The sequence below is a fragment of the Raphanus sativus genome, chromosome 6 (assembly GCF_000801105.2).
Source record: "Raphanus sativus cultivar WK10039 chromosome 6, ASM80110v3, whole genome shotgun sequence".
Lineage (NCBI taxonomy): Eukaryota > Viridiplantae > Streptophyta > Magnoliopsida > Brassicales > Brassicaceae > Raphanus > Raphanus sativus.
Genome location: NC_079516.1, coordinates 31,910,992 through 31,936,419, shown reverse-complemented (window position 1 = coordinate 31,936,419; position 25,428 = coordinate 31,910,992). Strand labels below are relative to the sequence as shown.

General features: G+C 33.5%; 2 protein-coding genes and 1 long non-coding RNA gene across 3 annotated transcripts; all 3 read right to left on the bottom strand.

Annotated features, from left to right (window-relative positions):
• Positions 1-3,424: 3,424 nt before the first annotated feature.
• Positions 3,425-4,162, bottom strand: LOC108836743 (uncharacterized). Its single transcript, XM_018609855.2, has one exon. The coding sequence runs from the start codon at positions 3,949-3,951 to the stop codon at positions 3,565-3,567; it is 387 nt and encodes a 128-aa protein (XP_018465357.1). The 5' UTR covers positions 3,952-4,162; the 3' UTR covers positions 3,425-3,564.
• A 2,823-nt stretch (positions 4,163-6,985) lies between these two features.
• Positions 6,986-8,248, bottom strand: LOC130495760 (uncharacterized). Its single transcript, XM_056987261.1, has one exon. It carries the CDS (start codon positions 8,246-8,248, stop codon positions 6,986-6,988), a length of 1,263 nt encoding a protein of 420 aa, XP_056843241.1.
• A 16,180-nt stretch (positions 8,249-24,428) lies between these two features.
• Positions 24,429-25,174, bottom strand: LOC130496126 (uncharacterized). The gene is made up of 3 exons (XR_008935171.1): positions 24,916-25,174; positions 24,718-24,803; positions 24,429-24,621 (listed from the first exon to the last, which is right to left on the bottom strand). It is a non-coding gene; the product is annotated as an uncharacterized LOC130496126 (long non-coding RNA).
• Between the last annotated feature and the right edge of the window lie 254 nt (positions 25,175-25,428).

Here is a 25,428-nt window from a genome sequence, read left to right as displayed (position 1 = left end):
ACGATGATGAAGACATGGATGATGTGGAGCATGTGACTCCACCGGCTGATGGTGAGTATGACTTGGAGGACTTCACCGATGTGACTGATGATCACGCCTACAGACGCTGGATGGTTGACTCCCAGAAGAAGAACAACAGCCTCATGAAGAGGATACTCAAGGCGATCACAGGCGGCTGCATTGGAGCACAGGAGGAGCGTACGCCGCAGAGAACAAGGCGCCCAGGCAAGGAACACGCGGGAACATCGACTGGAGCAGAGAGACTGCCGAGGAACAGGAGGACAGCTGGTCACTCCGGTAGCGGCGATTCAGACTGAGTCCGAAAGGACTATTTCTATCCCTTGTCTTATCCATCTGAACTATTTATTTTTCATGTTATTTGCTTCTGTTTGGTGTGTTTCAGCTTCCTCTGATTTATTTTCACAACCAGGGATGGTGTGAACTAAGTCTGGGGGAGCGATTGTACTATATTCGCTTGTGTGCTTTTTGAGTCAGTCCTTGTGTCATTTTTATGTTTTTATCGAGTCAGTCCTTAGGATCGAGTCAGTCAAAACTATTGTGGGAATCAGGACCTTATTTTGTGATGCTCTTTAACCACCTCGTGCTTTAACCTTCTTATTCAGTGACCTTAGCAGTGATGAAAGACCCACACATGGACCTGGAACACCCTGACTTATCTCATTTGACACTCCAGAAGTTCTATATCGATCAGGTTACACTGGGCAGACTTAACTCCACTTTATCTGAACCTAATCTGGACTTTAATTCTTCTTGTCATGGGCACTAGATCAGGGTAGAATGAGAACTACACTCAGGACTTCTTATCCGATTTTTATCCCTCTTGCTGTTCCTGAGTGGCTAGCTCATCTTTAGCTAGTTCCCACCTTGAACCCTGACCTTTAATTCCACCCTCATGCATTTGCTTTTCTAGTACTTTATGTGCAGATATGTGCAAAAAGGTCGGAGAGGAAAGGATCGACGCAGTTCTTACTCATCAATGCTCACACAGTGGAAGCAGGCAGAACAACCGGAGTGCTTGTTCCGACACGTAAGGGAACAACCGAGATGCCTGTTCTGATACCATGGAGAACAACGAAGAAGTAAGTGGCTAGAACAGACCAGAATGAATCACCAGTGGCATCAAGTACATCACTTGTTACCTCCTTGCTCGTCACCCCAGCATTTTGTAATTCAGTATAAAAAAAAAAATTTTTGCTTTGATTTACTGGTGACGAGAAGGGGAAGAATCTATGATGCATGCCACTGGGGAAGTTGAGAAAGTAATGGTGGTTTCAGTGAAGTGTTCTGAAGGGGAAGTTGAATCGCGCAGAGCAGTCCTATGATCGATCTATCGGAGAGCAGTCCGATTAGCAGAGATGAGTAAGGACTGTGGACCTCAATGGAGCCGTCCTCTCACGACCATTTTGTGCGATATCCTGCACCCGCTCTTGGTAAACCCTAAACACTCTTGAACTCCACCATAAAAGTTAGCCTGTTCTATACCTAGCCCGTTCTCTCTGAGTAGAGCCTGTGACAAGAAGCTCACACTGATCTTAATTGAACATAAGGAGTTTTGTCTCGAAAGTGTTGCCTTTTCAGGTTAAGATGTAGAGTAAGGAGCCGATCTTCGAACAGCGATCAGGGGGTTCTCAGTAAGTGTGTGTGGTCCTAATCTACAGCTTGTATGGTTCAGAGATTTGTGGTAAGAGTATGGTTGCTGAGAATAAGCGAGTTCCCACGCTTTCAAACCTTTCTCCCTGTTCTTGGTACTTGCCTTGTTCGAGGACAAACAAGGATCTAAGTCTGGGGGAATTGATATATGGTGTTTTTCACATCATTGTATATATGTTTTTATTTGTGTCCAGTCACTAATTCGTGTCAGTCTAGTCTTTTTTGACCTTTTACAGGTCTGGAGTTAGCAGAAGAAAGAAGAGAAGGTGCCTGATGAAAAGAAGTCCTTTTGGAGCATTCCTGCGGAGAACACTCAAGAGAACAGTCCCGAGACTGATCTCTCTCAAGCGGAACAAGCAGACGGAGTGATCCGGAGATTGTTCCAGACAAATATGGAAACTCCTATTTCGGGAATTTAAGCCCTGTTGCCCTAATCTCTTTTCTTCTGATGGGCGCCTCCATATAAAACGCCACCTATCTATTTTCTATTTTTTTACGTTAGTTTTTCCAAGAGAACACTGAGTATTTGCGATCTGCAACTTGTAAGGGAGAAGAATCCATCCTCTCATAGAGAAGATCATCTGAACCCTATTGTTTCATACTCTGTTCTTATGCAATTTTATTCAGGATTTATGTCTTTGTTTATGTGCATCATGATCGAGTAGTGACCTTGCTCGCCTAGGGTTTTTAGGGTGTTGAGACATGAGCTAAACATAGATAAGCGATCCATAACTGTTTTTCATTCATACTGTTCTTACTGCTTTCATTAAACTGATCACTTGATGTTAGATCACTAGTTCATCACCTAGTTAACCGCTTAGGATGATAACTTGACATGTATTGAATGAGCTTAGTATCCCTAATCAGCGAAAGTAGATATTAGGGTGGTAAGTGAACTGATCGGACCTGTTCCCTAAAGCTGGCAATCGATCTTCATCCCAACGACAGTTAGGTGGTGAGATCGATCTGCAAAGCGATCACTACCACGATAGTGGAGTGTTCCAGCTGAGTGATCCGAGTTCTAGAAAGCACTTCATCGCGCTTGAATAATTGTTTGGCTCCAATTCAACACCCAATGAAATACCCTAGGTCAGCTCTTGTTTAATTGAATCAATCTCGTGTTTATTTTGCTTGTTTACTATCGCCTATTGCAACCAAATCATATCTTCTTCTTAGCTTGATTCTGAAACTTATAGAACTAGAGTGTAGACTGGTCCTCTGGATTTGAATCTTAAGTACTACAATTGCAACTGTTAACTTGGCAGTAGCAAGGATTCATTTTTAGTGTATCAATGAGGCTTATTTTTTGAGTTTAGTATGGGCTGTGGAAAGTATGATCAGCCATGGGTGTTTGCGAGTTCACTTTGGTTTTGAAGGAAGGGTATTGGTCAATGCTCTAAATAGACCCAAGAGTTGGCCTTCCTTCAGGTTTGAAGTGAACGAGATCAAGCTGTTACTTAGGGATTTTTTGGATTGGCATATATACTTAGAGCCTGCACATGCCAATAGGGGAGCTCGCTTGATGGCTCACAGTGTTGTGGCTGGGAATCGGTTTCAATCTTATGTTGCCTCAGGACCACCACGTTGGCTTCAGTCTCTGTTTGATAGTGAAGCTAGCATATTTGATGTGTAATTTCATGGTGGTCGCTTTTGTAATAGGGATGAAGGCACTTTGTTTGCAAGGCCATGTTTGTAATACTTCTACATATATATAATGAAATCTTCAGTGGAAAAAAAAAAAGAATAAACGTGACTCACTAACGATAATGATACGAAAATGGATAAGCCTACCACGAAAAAATAGCAGGCCGATCATCAACTAAGACCCCAATGAAAATTATAGGATCTTATTATTACAATAAATGAACAAAAGAATAAATAAAACTATGAAAACTAAGGCGACCTATAGTTGAAACTTTGATTATTACCCAAGCAATATTTAAGTTCTAAAGAGATTTGTCTCTCAATCTTAAGCTGCTTGTAGAAATTAGCTATGAACATCTCAGCTTTGTTGTCTATGTCTTCGTCTGAAGGTGGATCATAACTCCCAGCTCTATACAACGCTCCTCTTGAAAAACCGGTTGAGTCCGGTTCATTCTCCTCTGCACAAGCCGCTGCTAAACCTGGTCTATCGTTGAAACTAAACCGAAGAGATGAAGAAGAATCAAGCATTGGTACAATACCCCAGAGGCTGCTTATCTTGAAATTCAACAAGAAATTCACTTTATTGACGGCTTGTCTCAACCGGTTTATTAGGGAAGCGCCTTTGCTCTTTGCCATGTCAACAATACAAATATACAATACCTTCTTTCTCTTTTTCTTATATTGTTGTGTGTGCGCTTCCAGAAATATTCTGGAATTGCAAAAAGTATGGGTCTTATATAGACTCGGTTAATGTCGGCTGCAGCCTTAAGTTCTAAGGATTTTTCAAAGAAAACTGTATATAGTTTTTAATTATTATAACATGGGGATGGGAAATTGACTAGAAGTTTACGTACCAATCTGAGTCGTATGAATATGGTATAGCGAGTGAAAGTTCTATTATCCTCAAAGACAAGTGGGGTGCAAGTACACAGTGCCGTGCTCGGAATTTTCAGGGCCTAAGGCAAATATCTATTAACGTAATTCTATTTAAGTTGTTTTAGTATAAAATGAGGAGTTTTCGTAATGCATAAAACTAGTATCTAAACAGATTTATACAAATTATTAGCATATGTAATATAAGTAATTGACCAAATTACAAAGTTAAATGTGCTATGTTTTGATCATTAAATCAAGTAAAACTAAAATTAGGGCCTAAAATTTATGATGGTTGAAGGGGCCTGGGGCAGCCGCCTCTTTTTTTCATACGAAAGGCACGACTCTGCAAGTACATTTACATGATCGTATATTCGAGTATATTATATGGTTTAAAACATTTTTTATCTTTTTTTTTTTAACTGGCCTTCATATTGAAATAATTAAAACAGAGTTTACAATGGGGAAACAAGCAGCAAACTAAAACAGAGATGCAAGGGAATTTAAACAGAAGAAAAGGAAGAAGGTCACAATGGCTTTGGACACCACGGAAGTGAATTGAATGAGCACAGCAATAGCCTTGCTGCACTTCTTAAATCGCAGACCAGAAAGTCACCAATCTCAAGCCAAGTTCTGATCCACAGTTACACATAGCTGTAGATTTGTCCTTTGCTTGTTTGATGACTTCTCGAGATAACATCCAATGAGCTTTAGTAAGACCATCATGATACCGTGCATTACGCTCTTGCCATAACGCATATATGGTTCCGTGCCATATTTGAAGTATAGCAATCAACCGATCGGGATTGGTTGTAACTACATCGAACCATTGAAGAACCGAATCCCACTGAAGAGGAGGGGTGGTGATACCAAGCGCTCCAGTAACTGTTTTCCAAACCAGGGTGGAGTAAGGACATAGAAAAAACAAATGGTCTCTAGATTCTGGAGCAGTTCCACAAAGAAGACAACAATTCTCCAAATCCAGACCCCAAGAGATCAAACGATCCATAGTTGGATTGCGATTAAGCATAAACAACCAGGAAGTAATCTTGAATTTGGGAATAATAGCCTGATTCCAAACAAATCTCGCCCACGAAACCGAAGGCCTAGACCTCCTCAAATCTTGCCAAACTTTCTTCGTAGAGAATTTAGCAGTGATTGTATCTCCAACTTTCCAAATAGCAACATCAGCTCCTGGAGAAGGAGTAAAAGAAGTGAGATAAACATGAAGGTTTACTTGACGTTCCGACCTTGCGGGTCTTAGAGTCCAAGCTGAACCTTGTGTAATGGAAGAAACCAGAGAATCCAGAGGGATTCCCAAATCCGAAGGTCCCGACGGTCCCAAATAATCAACCAAGACCCCAAAGGGAGTCCAAAGATCGAACCAGAAGTAAGTTTCACTCCCCCCTCGCACCATGATACGAAGAAAAGACAAAGCAATGTGTCTTAACTTTAATAGCCTACGAAATGTCCATGAGATGGAATAATTTCTCGAGTTTAGTGACCAAAATGAACCTGTCGAAAGATATTTATCTCTGACCCAAGCCACCCAAATAGAACCAGCACGGAAATATAGCATCCAGATTAACTTAATGCCAAACACCGTGTTCCATGAGGTAAGAGATCTAATACCCAACCCTCCTTCAGCTTTCGGGTAACATAAAGAGTCCCAAGCAACCTTAGCAGAAGTGTTTCCAAGCGTTCCATGCCAGAGGAAAGAAGAGAGAAGACTCTGAATCATCTTTAAGACCTTTTTAGGGATACAAAAGGCAGATGTCCAGAAACCTATAATTCCCGGAATGGTAGATGAAATAAGCTGCAGCCTACCAGCCATACTTAGATGGCGATTCATCCAGCCATTAAGCTTCCTTCGAACCTGAGCAAGTAAAGGATCACAATCCCTAACCGAGAGTTTCTTGGAGCAGAGAGGCAAGCCCAGATATCGGACCGGAAGCTGTATGGAACGGAGCCTAAACCGATTTAATATGTTGAGCTGCGTCTGGGCAGAGAGACCGGAGGAGAACATAGACGTTTTTGACATATTCACTTCCAGCCCAGAGAATTTTTCAAACTGGGACAGAACCGTAAAGACTCCTGCTAAGGAAGATTCTGTACCATCAAGAAAAATTAATAAATCATCTGCAAAAGCAAGATGAGTAAGCTTAGTTCCCGCACAACCCGGGTGATAGCCAAAAATACCATCTTCAGCTGCCCGATTCAACATATAAGAGAGGACATTCATGACCACCGCAAATAGAAGCGGAGAAATCGGATCTCCCTGCCTCAAACCTGTTTTTCCTTTAAAGAAACCAGAAGTTACCCCATTTATGCTCAGAGAGAAGGACGGAGTGGTGATACACGCACGTATGCAGTCAACAAAAGCAGCAGGAAATTGCATAGCCTTGAGAGTTTGAAGTAGGAAATCCCAACGGACAGAATCAAATGCCTTAGAGATGTCCACCTTAAGCGCAATTCTCGGTGATCTATTCTTTCTCTGATAACCATTAAGCACCTCAGAGGCTAGCAAAACATTTTCTAGCAGCAGCCTATTTTTGATGAATCCCGTTTGATTAGGTAGCACAAGATCTGGGAGAATCTCCTTCAATCTATCAGCCAAGATACGGGAAATTACCTTATATAAGGTATTAAGACAAGATATAGGCCTGAAATCTTGTATATTATCCGCTCCTGGCCTTTTTGGGATCAAAATAAGAGAAGTGGAATTAAGTCCCGAAGGCATGAACCTGGATTTGAAGAAGTCCAAGATCGCCGTACAGACTTCATCACCTAGCAAGCTTCATAGTGCTCTAAAGAACTCAGCCGTTAAACCATCAGGTCTAGGGGTACGATTAAGAGAGAGCTTGAACAACGTCGTTTTGATCAAGGCAGCCGTGACAGGAGCAGAGAGAAGATCCTGATGAGCCGGAGTACAGACCGTTAAGATAACTCTTGTCATATATTCCGGAAGAAACATACAATAGGAGCCCCTTAGGGTGCATAAGATTCCCGCAAAATGAGCAGCTGCAATCTGATGAACCTCTTTTAGTGACTGAGATCTTGAACCATCACCTCTCAGAAGATAGGTAATCCCATTAAGAGCATTTCTGACCATGGTAATTCTGTGAAAAAACTGAGTGTTTAAATCCCCTGCTTCCAACCATTTAATTCTCGAGCGCTGACGGAAGAACATTTCTTCTGCCAAACGCAGAAACAGCCATGCTTCCCGAGACTCTTTCTCCATAGCTAAGTTATCTTCAGACGGAAAATTTAGCGCCTGCAGTTGGTGAGAATCTAAAGTCGATTTTGCCTCCTGAACTCTTCTCTCAATCTGACTGAAGTTTTCCTTACAAAGCGACTTAATGGGAGCTTTAAGCTGCTTAAGCTTAAAACATAAGACAGTGAGATTTCCTGCAGGTCCTCCTATCTGAAGCCAACATTCTTTTATAGTAGGAACAAACGAGGGGAGCTTTATCAAATAACTTGGAAACATAAAAGGTCTGGTCCCAAAAGAAGGCCTAGTGGAGGTAAGCCTAATATGACATGGCGTATGATCTGAAAACTCCGGAGGTTCAAAGGAGCAAAATCCCTTCGGATAAGACAGTTGCCACAGATCATTCACCAGGCATCTATCAATCTTTTTACCAATGGGATCTGAAGGACGATGGTTCGACCATGTATACTTAGGTCCCTGCGACGACAGATCAAACACTCCGATGTCTGATAAGCACGAGCCAAACTCCCTCATGGCTCTGGTGGAAGTAATAATAGAAGAATTAGAGGTCTCTCTGGGATCCAAAATTTCATTAAAATCCCCACAAACCATCCAAGGGCTGGAAGCCAGGTCAAAAGATACTGATGTGTCTCTTAAAGAGGTCCAGAGCTGCTGACGTTCTTCTAACAGATTAGAAGCATAAACTGCCGTGAAGAAGAAAGGAAGAGCTTCCGGAGGCGAGACTTTAACCGTGATTGATTGAGCATCCGCAAACAAAAACTGGATCTTGATAGGATCTTTATAAACAAACCACACCTTACCAAGATCAGAGAATTGATAGTTAGCCATAAGCTTCCAACCCGGTCCCAACACCGACAAAATAGATACACTATTATCCTCGCTAACATGCGTTTCCAAAAGAGCACCAAAGCAAATTTTCCTTTTATTTATCCACGAAGACAGAGGTATATGCTTCGAAAAATGGTTGATGCCGCGCACGTTCCAAAAAAATGTATCCGACATAAAAAAAATTAATGGAGGTTGCGATCCCCTAATATAAGGGGAGGCGAACCGCCTGAGACAGGGGACCTTTTAGCCAGCTTCCTCTTCTTGCTTTTCTGGTTTCTAGACAAGACCGGAGATGGAGTAGACTGATTATTCTTTATCACATTTTGATCAGACTGATTCATCACTGTCACAGTTGCAGCAGACTGATTATTCACTGGCTCAGATTGAATAGGCTGATTATTCACCGGCACAGAAACCACCAGAGAGAGAGTAGAGTCATCCTGAAGAGAAGAAGGATCTTCATCCTGCTCAAGAACCGCAAAGGGATTAAAAGAAACAACCTCCAGATTTTTTTGGTTAGAAACATCCGCAGCCTTAAATGAAACCGCCTTAACTGCTGGAAGAAAAGGTGTTTCCTGATCAGGTGCAGTGGGATCAGGAACCAAAAGAGAAGACTGCAACTGAGTCTCAGAGGAAGGAGCCTGGTGAACCTCAGATAGTGACTGTAAATTATCCTGAGGAGAAGCATCTATTCCTACAGAGGCCAACTTGGTAAAAGAAGCTTCCACATGATTAAGATCACCAGAATGTGTAGCAACAGAACAAGAAGGAGCAACCTTTTGAAAGACCAAAGAAGCTCTAGCAGATGAATCCAAATCAGTAAGGACCGATTTCAAACAAGATTTAACTGGAACAGTTTGCTCAGGAGTTTGATCTTCCCTTAGTTTCTGCTTGCCTGTAACCGCAGTTTTAGACTTGTCAGTAGCTTTCCCAGTAGATTTTTTAGATTTCCCAGATTTACTTACTCCACTCTTAGCACCATTTTTAGTTTGATGTTCCGACTGGGGCTTAATAGTGGGACAGAAATTCGCTTTATGACCGATCTCCTTGCAAACCGGACAAAGTGGAGGTAGCCAAGCGTAAGTCACCTCTAAGACATCTACCAACCCGTTTTCTCTTTCAATCTCAACCATTTCCGGGAGCTTAACCGTTAGATCGACGACCACCTTCACGTCTACTGAAGAAACACTTGAGAAAGGTTTTGCATCTACAATCTTTCCCAACGGCTTAGTAATGATTACCAGACCTTCATCCGTAAGAAGATCAAACGGAACCTTATTCAGAGTAGCCCATATCGGAGCCCGCTGGAGTGAAGGAGGATCAATACTAAATGAAGCTTTCCATTCCGTTACAAAGAAAGGCGAGTCACCAACTCTCCATAGTTCATGCTGGAGAATACGTTGCCTTAGAGCCACCGATGGAATATGGAACAGATAAGCATTTTTCGAGAGATTGTGAATCGTCACTCTCTTATCTCTGCCCCATAGATAATTAAGAACTCCCCAAATCTTTCCATAAGAAGGGGCATTGCCATAAAAGATTCCCACTATGAAATCTGAATGAGCTTTAGCTCCTCTCTCAAACACTCCATTGGGAATCTTTACCCGTGGAACTCCTTCATCAGACTGCGTTACAGGGATGTCGGATTGAGGGAACTTTCTTGTTGCTTTAGTTCTACTAAGCCAGTTAAACTCAGAGCTCTGAGTAGTAGAGTCTTTGGTTTTACCCTCCGACGGTGGTGTCGACGAAACTCCGAGCTGATTTTCATCCATGGGAGCCGTCACAATTGTTGCAGAAGCCGCTACCGGAGCAGATAGACCAGAGGAAGGAGCCACCTGATTAGGGGAAGCATCAACCCTCGGTGAAGAGACCACGTTTTTGTCGGAGGCTTCCGTCATAATCGTATCCTTCACAACAGGACAAGAAGGGGCCAGAGGAACTGAAGATTCTGGAGGCACGAGGAAGAAGAGGTCAGGGGGAACAGGAGGCACCAGCGGTGGCTCCGATACGCCGGACATCGTGGGGGAGGAAGGTGGTCAACGCTGAGTTCTAGGGATTTTGACTCACTTCTCAGTTTTCAGAGAGAGAAAACGTCCGTGTCAACATTTTTTATCTTTTATGGTTGCTCATTTAATTTTTAGAGTTTTACCAGTCTAATGGTTTATCGTCTCAAAATACAATTTGTTTAAGTTACAGTGACAAAAAGCTAATTTGGGAATATCTTTATCCTATAAAGAAAAATCCAAACTAATCTCCAAAACAAGGAGTAATTCAATTTTAGCAAAAAAAAAAAAAAAGGAGTAATTCAACAATATTTTCTCTTCGTATATTTAAATGAGACACATAAAACATAACCTGACATCTATGTGATCACACGAGTTAACGTCGTGGAGTTATTTCGAATCCGGGTCTTCCCAAAGTCCGCCTATATATATATATATATATTTTTTTTTTGCAACTGTCCGCCTATATATTTTTTCTTGATTGAAGTCCGACTATTTTTGCAGTTTACAAAAAGAAAAAAAAGTCCGACTATTTTTGCAGTTTACAAAAAAAATAAAAGTCCGACTATTTTTACAGCTTTACTAACTTGTTTAAGCTACACTAGATTTTGACCCGCCCTTTAAAGGGCGGGCATATTTATTTTTTATATTTATTCTAAAATTTTAATTTTTATATTTATTTTTTAATTATATTTGTGTTTTTATTTTTATAATATTTTTTAATGATTAATATAAGGTTTTAATAATTATATTAGAATAATTAGACCACACCTATATCAATAGGTTATGTTCCTATTTTAATACTATATATATATATATATATATTTCAAACTTATACACCCACGTTTTTAGATAAGAAGTTAATGAGAAATCAGTTTTGAAAATATATTACAATATATAGAATTTAATGAATAATTTAAAAATAATTAAAATAACTAACCTTAAAAATAGGAATGGCATTCTTGTTAATTTTTTGAAACATCAAGGGGATGTCAAAATAAAGGCTGCTGTTTTAATTGTATTGATGCATGGAACACAAAGCTAACTGAAATGACAAGATTAGCTAATTGAAAATGACAAGATTAGCACTGGACCAATTAACTGTTGTCTTTTTAAAAGAAACTGATTCAACGTCTAGAAATGAGATGGTTGTAATTTTGTTTTGTTTTATTTATTTGTTGGAATTGTTGCAAAAAAAAATATTACTAACTAGAAAGGCAGAAAAAAAACAGCAAAGAACGAGTCAGTCATTGTGGGCGAAGAGTTAGCTTTCTTAATCGCGCTGTAAGAGCATCCCCATTATTGAAACTAATTGGGATTCACACAAATTCCCACTAAACATGTATCATCACTATTTCGCGGACCCCATAACACATGACGACCTACGGTTGATCGATTATTATTATTTTTTTTTTTTACAGAAAAAAATCAAACAGTAAAAAAAATAATAAAAAAATAATAAATTTTTTTTTTGGTAAACCTTCCCATGAGGTTCACCAATGGAGATGCTCGATACCTGGATTTCTTGTTGTAGGACAGGAGAGTTGAGATCAATTGTTCTAAGACTATCCAATATGGTTGAATAATTCTTTTTTTTTTGTCAAACCAATGGTTGAATTATTCAACATTCTCATTTTTAACATGTCATATCATCTTTTATCTCTTCCACTTAATTATTCAACAATCACTTTATTTTATAATTTACACAATAGTTTTGTTTAATAAAATTCAACATAAAAAAAATTCAACACCCTACCCACAATTTTAATTTATATTTTACTATTGTATAATTGTATATCCACATATTAACTTCTATCAAATAATATCTACATATTAACAGAAATAATAAATTAAAATCAAATTAAATGAAAAACTTTTTAAAATAATCTTTTTTCTTGTTTTATATTTTTTTGCATGTAGTAAAAATTAAACTAGTAGTTACATGTGTTTCAAGGCAAAATGCTTGCAAAACAAACAATGTAAATCACCTCGGGACAACATAAACATAACGACACTTTTTCTACGGCTATAACGACATAATCTAATTGCTTTCTTAATAAAATATCATATAACGATATACTCTAATTCCCTTAAAAATTTAAATTAAATGTTAAACTTATTATATGATGTATCGAATTTCGAAAATTGGAACAATTTTCTTGTCACGATACAGAAAATATATTCCAAGATACCATATATATTACGTACCTTTTTGGTTAAGCTGTATTACCTTAACCAATAGTATGGAATTTATTATTACCTCCCAAAAAATTAAAACTATTAAACAAAAATAAACCAATGTTCCAATATATAGGAGGATCTCTGCTCGGAAAGTGTAATATCTATTGCAGTCAAAATGATTAATATTGATATAATAAAGGTAAAAAATTAATAATTGTCCAATACTCATATCCTTATTCTTTTCATCTTAGGTATTTGAATATTTTGTTGCTCAAACTTATATTTATACTTAATTTTATATCAAAAAGAGAGTTATTAGTGAATTAATTATATGCCTTATAAGTACAATACTTGAAGATAGCAAAGATATAAAATATTATATATAATTTGTCAACTTTAAATTTTGAATTATTTATATATCCCCTATATATTAAATGAGAAGTCATTTAAGTGAATTCTGTTGACATGTCGTTCATATGAGAGAATTCTAATTAATCTTTATAATTTGATTGGTTGATAATTTTTAATTTTTATTTATTTAGTTAAAGTTTTTAAAAAGAAACTAACTCTAGAATTACCTAATCTAATATATATTTCCAAACATACAATTAAACATCTTAAGCATAGATAAATTAATATAATTTATTTATAAAAACAATTAAATATCATAGATTACATTATATAAATTGATAATCTTTCTATATATTAGTTGAGAAGTCATAGATTTTGCTTATGTGTCATCCATATGTGAAGTTTAGAATTAATTCTCTTAATTTGATTGGTTGTTGATATCTGAATTTTCATTATTTAATTAAGTTATTTTAAAGGAAACAAATCTTAAAATTACATAATATAATCTATATATATTACAAAAAAACTAATTAAACATCTTAAATATAGATGAATTAAAATAATTTATTTATGGAAACAATTAAATATCATAAATTTCATTATAGATATTTATAATATACATATAAGTACATATGATATTATAGAAATAATTTTATAACGGTTTTAAACATAATTTTATTAATAGTGAATCCAAAAAATATTTTGTTTCAGAAAACTAATTAACTTAAATCTAATAATATTTCTTATATACATTATGTTTTTTTCTAAAAATATGTCCAATGAATGCAAAACTGTCAAATGTACATCCTTTTAAAAAATCAGTCATTTTTAAATGACAAATGTTGATAGTATAGTTAAGTTATCACTTTCAGAAATGATTAAAGTATTTGTATATTTAAAAACATGAAGTTATAAAGGTAAGTTGTTTAAAATAATAATAATAAATTAACAAGTTTATTATAATGTAAATTAAAAAATGGAACATTGTACTAATATGAGACTCGAGTTAATACTCTATTAGTATAATTCATATAGCTTTTTGGTATAAATTCATTAGCTTTGATTATAATAAAATTATATGGTAAGTTGTTTAAAAATAATATTAATCAATAAAAAAGTTAATTATAATGTACACTTATAAATCCTCTTATGTATTAGTTGAGAAGTCATTTAAGTGGATTTTTCTTAAGTCATTTAGAATCAATTCTCTTAATTTGTTTAGTATTGTTTTTTAAATTTTTATTTATTTAATTAAATTTTATTAAAGAAAATTAATCTTAGAATTACCTAATCTAATCTATATTACCAAACAAACAATTTCAAATTATTTATATTGTAATCAAAATACAGTGTGTATATATGTCCAATGAGTCCAACAAATATTTTGTCCAATTTAAAAAAAATACAATCGTATTTATAATAATTATTAATCTCTTACAATGTCCATATATGCTTTATAACCAATTAGGCTTTAAAGATTGAACGAATTATATTAATGGAACATGTGAGAATTTTGATTAAAAAAAGTTTTGCATTTAAATCAAATAATAAAGTGGAAAAGATAATGTTACGATTGAAAAACAATTATTATATTGATTTTTGGTTCATTTATTACTATTTAGAGAGAGAAATAAATATTTAGAAAATATGTAAAAAATAGGAAAACATTAGCAAAAAATTAATGAAAAGAACAAAAAAAATAAAAATAAAATAAAAACGGTCAAAAAGTTACAAAATATGTGTTGAGGATGTTAATATGATAATTACATAGATAATTTCACAAGTATTTGTTATTACTAAATATTCATCCGTAATTTTTTTATCAAATTTATGAAAACTTTACGATATTCTATACATAATATATATTTACATATAATATTTATATCCGCGAATTCGCGGGCAACCACCTAGTAGTTTTATAAATACTTAACGCTACCTATATTTTAAAGTACCTAGGTATCTCATATGCTCTTATAAATATAGCATATACACATACTCATTCTACATTATACATTGCCAAAGAGGTTAGCTTGTCAACTCTATATCTTCTATATTATTACGTTATCACTAGGTTATTTTATTCATTCTAAAGGTAATTTTTTATCTTTGTGAAAATGCAGTATTTTTGTAGCATTGGAAAGCATGAAAAAAAGTAATTCTGGTAAGTTTTTAGGTGTACATCACTTAAATTACCAAAAAGAATAAAATTGTTTTAACGCCCGTAAGTTAGGGTCATCAACGCGATTATATGTTCTGTGGTTAAAATAACCAAATGTCATTTGTGTCTGCAGTAATTCTTCATGATGAGATGTTTATGCTAAAATCCGAAGAAAAAAAATTTCTGGAATTCTTGACGCAAGATTGGTAAATATTCTACATTGAAATTATCACTTAACGTATTTATATATATTTTTAATTATTTCAAATATGATTTCACTACGTGTCTCTGATGAATCAACAGGAGAAGCCAAGTTTTTGCTTTTCAATAAAATTGCAGAAAAACTCACTATGAGACCTGATTTTGAGTTAGTCAAAGAGGCTGCATCAGATATTTTCTTCATTTGTAATATATATTTTAAGAAATAAATAATTTCAATATATTTATTTTGATATTTAAATAATTTTCAGGAAAATGCATCTTTTCTACCTCAATCTCTAATAAATTTAATTGGGAGGAAACTTTTATTCAAGATCACTATTAGATCAGATGGTCAAAAAGAACATAGTTCAGCATATGTTGTTGATATAGTGGTTGCAGTTATAATTGAAGACTTTGAAGCACAGCCTAGAGCGGAGAAAACGGCTAATTCCATCATAAACTTAGAGTCTCCATTGTATTCATACATAAACTATTGGATCAAGCCAAAAGCATCATGAATTAATTTTTATTTTGAAATTCCCACATGAACTTTTCTAATCTGGTCAATTACTACATAACCGGAATCAATTTCGGTTTAGTTGCTGATGTGGTGCTTACGTGGACGCTATGTAGGAAATTGGTTTGATTCGGTTTGACAACTGTCCATTTTTTAAAATCAAAATAGTACAAAACGACGTCGTTTTGATATTTTAACAAAATTCATTGTCAATGAGAATCGAACCTAAACTTAGAGTTCTTCAAAGAAGTGCTCAACCACTAGACTAATTAAACTTCCAACGATTATATTCCATTACAATAATACTTGAACTAAATATTCTAAATAAGAACGAACAGGTGTGAAGGCACTCATAGATGGTGGTGGCGCCACAGAGGAGATTGTCGCAGAGGGAACAAGTCATGCATGCCACAACCGTCTCCCTCTTTACTTTAGCCATCGTTTCTGCTTCAATTCTTCAATGAATCGCACGTAGACCACCCATGAAAGAAACCCCCCCCCCCCAGATTTACGTTCAAATCATTTTCTTCCGTGATACAGTCACACTCAAGTCTCAATCAAAGAAAGACGGAGAAGCAAATAATTAGTTGGTGATTTTGACGAAGATATTTGTTACTGGAGAGAGATTCATTGCAGACGATCTTGAATCGAAGGAGATGAAGCAAATATGTTTAAAACTTTTTTTAATCTATTTAATTCTCATATGCGTGAGTTTGCTTGTCGAAAATATTTAGTTAAAGTATTATTGTAATGGAATGTAATTGCTGAAAGTATAATTAGTCTAGTGGTTGAGCACTCCACGAAGAACTCTAAGTTCTAGGGTTTGATCCTCTTTGATTTTTTTTTTAAATATCAAAACGTCGTCGTTTTGTACTACTCGATTTAAAAAATTGGACATATGTCAAACCGAATTAACCCAATTTCCTACATGGCGTCCGCGTAAGCACCACATCAGCAACTAAACCAAAATTGATTCCTGTTATGTAGTAATTGACCAGATTGGAAAAAATTATGTGAGAAATTCAAAATAAAAATTAGTTCATGATGTTTTTGGCTTGATCCAATAGTTTGTGTATGAAAACAATGGAAACGTCAAGTTCATGGCGGAATTGGCCGTTTTCCCGCCTAGAGCGCATATAATATATGTATTATAGTTTAAACTCAAAATTATATATCAGCAGTATAACATTAATCAAATTCTTGATTTGTGCAGTCAACTATTGTGAAATATTCTGATCATGAGTGGGAAGCAGCACATTTATTTAAGTGATGATGCTAATCCAAAAGAAAGGGAGAAAGTTGAAGTCCATTGCACACATGAAAGTTGATAAAAATAAATGATTACATGCTTTCTCTTTTACATTTTGCAGTTCCTAGATAACATGTTTTATCATTCTCTTATGTTCCACTAACTATTTACATGTCAATAAAGAAAAGTTACATATGATGCTTTCAGGTGAAGAGAAAGTTTACCTTCTCTCTGACAGCATTATTCCATCCGATGTTGACATAGAAGAAAATGTTGTATATCTTACAGAGTTTTTGAACAGTGTTAAAGTCTTTGGACTGTCTAGACATTGTTTGAAATTCAAGGTTGGTGCTCCTATCATGTGTTTTTGTAACATGGATGCTGCAGATGGCTTATGTAATTGTACTAGCTAGGCTAATTGTTACAATGTTATTGTCTCATGTGATAGGAGGTAGAATTATAATCGGAAACGATATTGCTCGAAAAAAAATTTAGATCCTAAGAATTTTTGCCATGCCATCTGACACAAAATTTCCCTTTAGAATGCGTCGAATACAGTTTCCAGTTACCTTTGCTTTCGTGATGACCATCAACAAAAGTCAAGGTCAAACGCTGAAAAATATTGGTTTGTTTCTACCTAAACCAGTTCTTTCTTGTGGCTAGTTATACATTGCACTTTCAAAAGTAAAGTCGAGTCCTAATAACTGATAAACAAGGGAAGCCACAAACATAAACAATGAATGTTATCTACAAACAAGTTTTTCAGAATATTTCGTAGTCAACGGTACGTAACTTTAATATACTTTTTATCCAATAAAATTTATAAATTTTCAGATAAATAGTGATGAGTTAGCACACCGATTGTAGTGGATTACAAACCAGTTTCAGATTATTTCGATGATGATATGTAAATTTAATATTATTTGCTGTTCAATAAAATTTAGAAATTTATAAATCTACCAAATTATTTTATTTTGTATAATTGTTTACAAAATTTAATATATTTTTGCAGGTTTATATTGGATTTTGTTCTTCTTAATTGAGAATTAAACTTCTTTATTTATATTAATTATGGATTATATTTCAACTTTTATCGTATTTTTAAAAAATATACCACTGTTTTTAACATAAATATAATATTCACCTAAAATATACAATTACAACATATATACAACACAATTTCACTTAGTGATAAATTGATAATATAAAATCAGTAACTTCTAAAACTATACACTATTTATTTCATATTTTGAATATTTTTATGCCAGCACAGCAATCACCTAGTGTTTACTTTACACCGAGAACTTTTTTAATTACAACTAGATAATTACCCGCACTACGTTGCGGGATTGTCTCTTCAATATTCGGCCATAACATCAAATTATGTATTTTAGTATGTTTAGTCTATAGTCTCTTAGGTTAGTTTTTTTCTTCTCCAACCTCAAAGGTTTTGTGATGTAATTACCCATTGTAGAAGATAACGCATTGATGTGCACTGCATCTTTCTGTGCAGATTCTAAAGAATAACACAGATTTTCTTTCTTTTAGACATAGATTCCACTTACTTGTTGGAACCATCTAACATAAAACCTAAGTTTCTTGCTTATATCAGGCATCTGCTCATTCTCAGCCTATGATATCCCAAGGAACAAAAAAATAAACAGTTTTTCAGTGAGACTGCAATAGGTTTTTTCAAAAATTTCTGAGTGAAACCTAATTGGATCTTGGTTAACAAATCTTGGAATGAAAAACTATCCAGCATTTTTTCAGTATCGTCGTTGTTATCCCAACACTTGTTGAAATGATGAAATATAATAATTCACTGGTGTCATTGTTATTTGCCACCAAGCTTGATATTTCGGATGTACATGGAAAAAATGAAGAGTTCATCAAACATATTTCCGATCCACAATGATGAAATCTAATAATACTATAATCTGTTTCCAAATTAAATTTTCTTTTGTTATCCAAAATCAAATCTGTACTATTATTTAAAAAGTGATTTGGCTTATGTGTCAACTTCTCCATATTTTTAGGTTTTTTATTTATTTGTCATGTTTTCTATAATTTTAGGTTTATTCATATTTTATTCTTAATTATTAATTTTAGTAAATATTTAACGATTTACTTATAATTTATCATTATCTTTATTTTGAGAATAACTTAAAAATTCTAATCATAATGTCATATTTAAATTTAAATTATATATATTTAAGTAAAATTAAAAAATTATATAATTTTTATATTATATTTGTCATGTTTCCTGTAATTTTAGGTTTAGTCATATTTATTTTTAATTATTAATCTTAATATATATATTTTAGTGATTTTGCTTATAATTTGTCATTATCTTGAGAATAACAAAAAAATTCTAACCAAAATGTCATATTTATATTATATTTACTTAAGTAAAATTAAAAAAAAATATATATATATATATATATATATGTGTCTATATTATCTTTGGTTTAGTAATATCAAACCGATTACTTTTCATACTCTCCATAATTTTAGTTTTTTTGCTTATTTGTCATGATTCCCGTAATTTTATGTTTAGTTATATTTTATTTTCAATAATTAATCTTAATAAATATTTTAATTATTTTTTTTATAATTTATCTTTATATTTATCTTGAGAATAACTAAAAACTATAACCACAATGTCATAATTAAATTTATATTATATTTATATAAGTATAACTAAAATATCTATTTATATGTTTATATTATATTTGGTTTAGTAATATCAAACCAACTTTATTTCAATATATATATATAGCAAAGAATTAAAAGTATTTATATTTATTATGTGAAGTGACTTTTTTGTTCTCATTTTAATCCATAAAGCGTTAAAGTCTTTATTATTTTTAATAGATAATTCGATAAGTTTTGTTAATATATAATTATTCAGAAATTTTTAAAAATTTCATTAACTTGATAATCATCATTATCTAAAAGATTATATATTATGTTATCCATAAATATTGTACATCATAAGATTTTAAAAATAAATATAAATCCACATATATAATTTTATGTATATATGAATGTTTTAAGTTTATTCTGCATAACGAAAGATGTTTTCTTAAAATAGAAAAAAATAGTATGATAAATTTTAATTCTTAAATAATTATTAAATATTTCAAAAGCATAAGAATACTTTATTTTAGTGAATTTTGATTTGATAATATATTCATGTACAATTTTTTGTAAAATTGTTAAGCCCGCAAATGCGCTTAAAACTCCTAGTTATATAAATCTAATAGGTTCCTTCCGGTTATAAAAACAGGTTCTCGTCTTCTGTTTTTTTCTTTAAAAATCAACATTCATATCAGATTCAACATCATCTAATCGCTTTGGTTTACTAAAACCGGTTTGGTTTGTCTAATTAATTTCTTTTATCAAACCAAAGCTCAATTTTTCTTATTCACGTTAACCTAACACGTGTATAAATTATATAAGTATATCTATCTCCTTCTACCTAAAGCCAAACCGTCATCTTCCTTGTGTGGTAATCACCAATGCTTCTAACCACTTCTTCGTATTATTTTCTCTTCTTCCCCTCTTCAGCCTTCGTATTGTTCTTGGTTCTTCCTTCAAATCTTCTTCTCTTTCTTGTGTGAGGAAAAGATGTGGTTTTGTCTCAGATCGTCACCACCACCTTCCTCTTGCGAACTAATCACCTCTGGATCCACCGCATCTGCTGTCCATAGACTCATCTTTGCTCTTGTGGGTGTTATGCGGCAGAACCGAGACGTGGAGGAGAAAGGAGCGACGTCAGAGCTGCCGGTCTTCACCATCACTCGACACCCCGAATCTTCACAATCCACCGATGATACCATCCGAGCGGTACCAACCACCAAAGTCGAGATCCGAGCAAGTCAGATTACCATCCACTCTTGCTTGCGCCCCAAGCGTTTTCCTTCCCCACTTTCAATCAATCTGATCGATGGCGACATATACGGTGGTTAAGGCATGAGGAGGGGGCTTACGGCATGAAAAGGAGACCGCACAGTAGCAGTAGAAGCCCATCTGATTTTCAATATTTCTGATCGTAAATCTTGGACAAGTGAAAGTGGTGATACAAACAAAGAAGAAAAGGCAAAACACGAGACAAAACTGATGTGTAGAAACAAAATGATTTGATTGGTTTTCATAGTTTTTTCATTTATTGACATGGAAATCTCACAAGCTTCTAAAAATCTGATGTGTCATGTTCTGGAGAGTTACTTGTGTTATTATTGTGGGGATAACGTCCAATTTTTAACTTAAAATATTTTATTATCATATGCTTAAGAAAGTTAATCCAACTAAATATCCAAGACGCTAGCACATGCATATAACCGTTTCTTGGTAAGTTATTCACTTACTTGGATTGACTTTGTTCCAACCGCAACTCATACCTTCTTTTCTAGCATAAAAAGAAATTCCACTAAGAATTTAATGAGCTGTATATTACCTACAAAGAGTCAGGGCGCGAGTATGTTTTTGGCTAATAGATTTTTCAAGTTCACATAATAGGCGACCGCTGAATTGAATAACAGATACAAAACGATTCTGAAATCATCTTATGGAAGTGCAATTGTAATGCCCACAACATTTTTCTCCATGAGTATCAGGCAAAAGGAACACGGCGGCTATTGTAACCATGTAAAGAAGAAGACTCATGGAGTTCATTTTTCTTTTAAAACAATTTAAAAAAAAATCAGCAACAGTCATGTTGTGGTTTCTTAACACGACCAAGTACATGTTTTGGTAATTTGCATATTTTCTAATTCTCATGTTTAGTCCAATCTAATCTATTAAAAGTGAAGTACAAATAGTACTTAACCCCAAGTTTTCCTTAATATTTACCATTATATGCCATTGTTTTTACACACAGTCGTTTTTGACTTAACAAACTATGTATATCTCATAAATTAACGTGCACTTAAAACGGAGTGAAATAAGACTTGGTTAATTTTGACACGCACGCTTCACTTAAAACCAGAGTTAAATATGATTGGGTATAATTTTGACCAGTTATGTCGCTTTACTTAATCAAGTTAAATATGCCACCAACTATATATGACTCGGTTTAATTTTTTTCCAGAAATCAAAACAAACATGTTTTAATACACGGTCCACTACATAAAATACCAATATTTCTATAAACATGTTCCAATAGAAATCAAAACAAACATGTTCGTGTGAATTATTATCCAACATTTTGTATATACATAGTTCGGTTCACAACATAAAGAAACAAATTCTGTAAATTCTTAACCATGTAAATACCAATGTCTTGGTTTAGTTTGGTCTGCAAAATTCAAAACAAACGTGTTTCCATATAAAATAATGCTCGGTTAAATATTGATCTACAGAATCAAAACCAATATATCATTAGATATTATTGGTGCACTAAATCAAAACCAATTTAACTCCTTTGATTCCTAACATTGATAATATTCTTTAAAAAATCCCCTTATTATGCAACCATCTAAGAAGAATACAACCAACACAATCTACATATAAACTTGCAAATCACGTTTGGCTTATTTACAAATAAAAATATTCTGATAATTATGATGATTTAATCTAAAAGGAATGAATATTAATTAATTCAAATTCATATCTCCAGTGAAAATCGATTTGCTTATAGTATTCTATTTAAAATGCTGGGTTTAAAATTTTAATTAATATATAAATAAATAGCTAAATAAACTTTAAAGATATATCAAAAAGTTTTTTTTTTATTTTTAAAAAATTGCAAAAAAAAAGAAAACTCGGAGAAAACATTATAATTTTTTTAAATTCATTTGGATAGCATTCCAAAAATAGGTTTATTTGGAAAAATGAATATTAATTACAAAAATAGGTTTCTTTGAAAACATGAATAACAATATAAAAATATATAATATTGTTTGGAAACATAGATAACAGTATATTAAAAAAATGAATTTATGTTATTAAAAAAATAGAAATCTATTATAGTATGAGAAATTATCTATTTGTGTCAACTTTAAAATATACAAAATGAGCTAATCTAATTATCTAAAAATATCATTTGTCTAAAATAATCATAAAACAAAATTTAAACTTTATATATTTTTTCAAATCAAAATAATAATTTAAATTTGATTTATATCAAAAATTGATTTAAAATAACATATATTCAAAAAGATATTTTTAATAAATTATTTTCCAATAACCATTATTAAAAAATATTTTCATTATATGTGATTATTGAAAATATAATATATGTGATTATTTATATGATAGTACGTATAAAATACAATTAATTATATGTTTGATGTGTTTTTAAAGAAAAAAAAAGTAGATTGTGAATTAGGGGTGGGCGTTCAGGTACACATTCAGGTTCGGTTTAGGTCTGTTTGGGTTTCGGGTTTTCAGGTTCAAAGATTTATGTCCCATTCATATATTTCAAAATTTTGGTTCAGATTCGATTTGGATCTTTGCGGGGTTGTTCAGGTTCAGATAACCCATTTAAAATTGTATACTCTAAATTTCTCAAAATATATAAACAAAATAATGTATTACATATAAATTTGAACAACATATATCAGAGTAACTGAACTTAACATATAAATTGGTTTGATTTAAATATTTGGACAGATAATCAATAATCATGTTAAGTATTTTTGGTGATTTGATTATACTTTAACTATTTTAGATATTTACATTTGACTATTTATATTTATTTTCAATTATTTAAATCAATTTATAAGTACCATATATATTCTGGATGTTTATATACATTAAGTCTTAAAAAATAAAATATATATATAAGTATATAAATCTATTTCGGATACATTCAAGTATCTAAAATATTTCGGTTTGGATCGGATTCTGTTTCAGTTCTATACATACTAAAATTTTGATATTTTAATCAATTTCAGTTCGGGTTTTATACTTCTTTTTGGATCGGGATCGGTTCGATTTCTTAGATTTAGATTTTTTTGTCCAACTCTAATTTTAACATGAAAAACAACATATTTTATAAAAAATATACACCCGCACGGGCGTGCGGGTCAAAATCTAGTTTTCATTAAACTCTTAAACACTTCTTTAAAAATATCACTATTGACTCGTGTATATGATTTTCTCAAAAAACTTCCAACTTTAATATGAGTTTTTTTTTAACTAAATCCTCCCAAATATGTTTCTCTTTCTATATTTGTTAAAAAGAATTAATGTGACTTACCCGAATGTACTCTGTTGTAAAAAAAATTAAGTTGGTACAGCAATATGCTCTTAGTTACTACCATTTTCTTAATTCCGTAAGTGTCAAAGCAACAAAGAAAGTATTCTTTTCTTTTTCTTTTTTAGACGAGATTGTTCTTTCAATCTTGGATTACCTTTCTCCAAAAAAAATTATCTTGATTGACAAGTCACTGCACAACACAATTTTCTCATAAGACATGAAGACTGCTACTCTACCTTTCTTGCTCATGAAATGAAAACATAAGAGGAATTCAGTGATTTAAATGGGCAGTATGATAATCTAGACATGTCTTCAGTAGTTTGGAATCATGTGTTTTTAATTATTTATAAAGTAATGTGAACAAATTTGAAAGAGCGAGAGCTTTTCATCATTTACATGTGTTTTGACAAACATTGTTGAATTATTCCTTCTGCAAGTAGAATTGCTCTCCCTTGGTCTCATGTCTTGGATAGTTAATTTAATTCTAGCTTTTTCCCGTTTCACTTTACCTAAAGGCAAAAATACGATCTTTATGAAACTTTGGAGAAGCCATAAAGAAATGGAGAAATTCGTAAGTGTGAGCGTATAGAGATCTGGAGACATACACATGGGTCGAATAAACAACATATATAGCATCCACGACCAATTTGCGGACGCGATTGAGAGAGGGATGATCAAAAACCCGATGGATCTACAGTAGAGAACTGACATGTTTAATACTGATTTATACCAAACTGAGATCAATTTATCTTTCATCTTATAAGCTGGTAGAAAATAATGCAGCTCAGGGAGTAATAACTTACAGGTTCGATCCATTTTCTTCAAGTCTAGGAATGAGAAGGGATATTCCAAATAGACTAAATAGTCACTGCAGAAAGTTCGTGAGACTGATATTAAGTCATAAGAATGAATAGAGTTAGTCATTGTTAAAGGGGTCTTTTAAGAGCTGTTTTAATCAATTTAAAACTAAGGCAACCACTAACTCTACATCTTCTTCACCAAAGAGTAAAGCCAGTTCACACACAGCTTGTGTTGTATATAGCGAGTGCACAACACCACCAAATCTGCACAACCCGTAACGACAATTCTAAAACCTCAAGAATCAATGGATACAGATATGCACAAGATCATAAGAAAAACTGCAGTCTCCACAAGATCATAAAGTAGTCTAAGAAGCTATATGTGTGATCTAAATCAATAATGCAACTAACTTTATCAGAGAATAAAGAAAACACACTATAGCCTAATGCTCAGACAACTATCTTAGATGCTCAACAAAGCATCATGTCTAATTATAAATATTCCCAGGAGGAAAG

What these genes read in the sequence shown, in the direction of transcription:
- LOC130495760 (XM_056987261.1), bottom strand. Translation starts at nt 8,248, where the DNA reads ATGGCTAACTATCAATTCTCTGATCTTGGTAAGGTGTGGTTTGTTTAT.
- LOC108836743 (XM_018609855.2), bottom strand. Translation starts at nt 3,951, where the DNA reads ATGGCAAAGAGCAAAGGCGCTTCCCTAATAAACCGGTTGAGACAAGCC.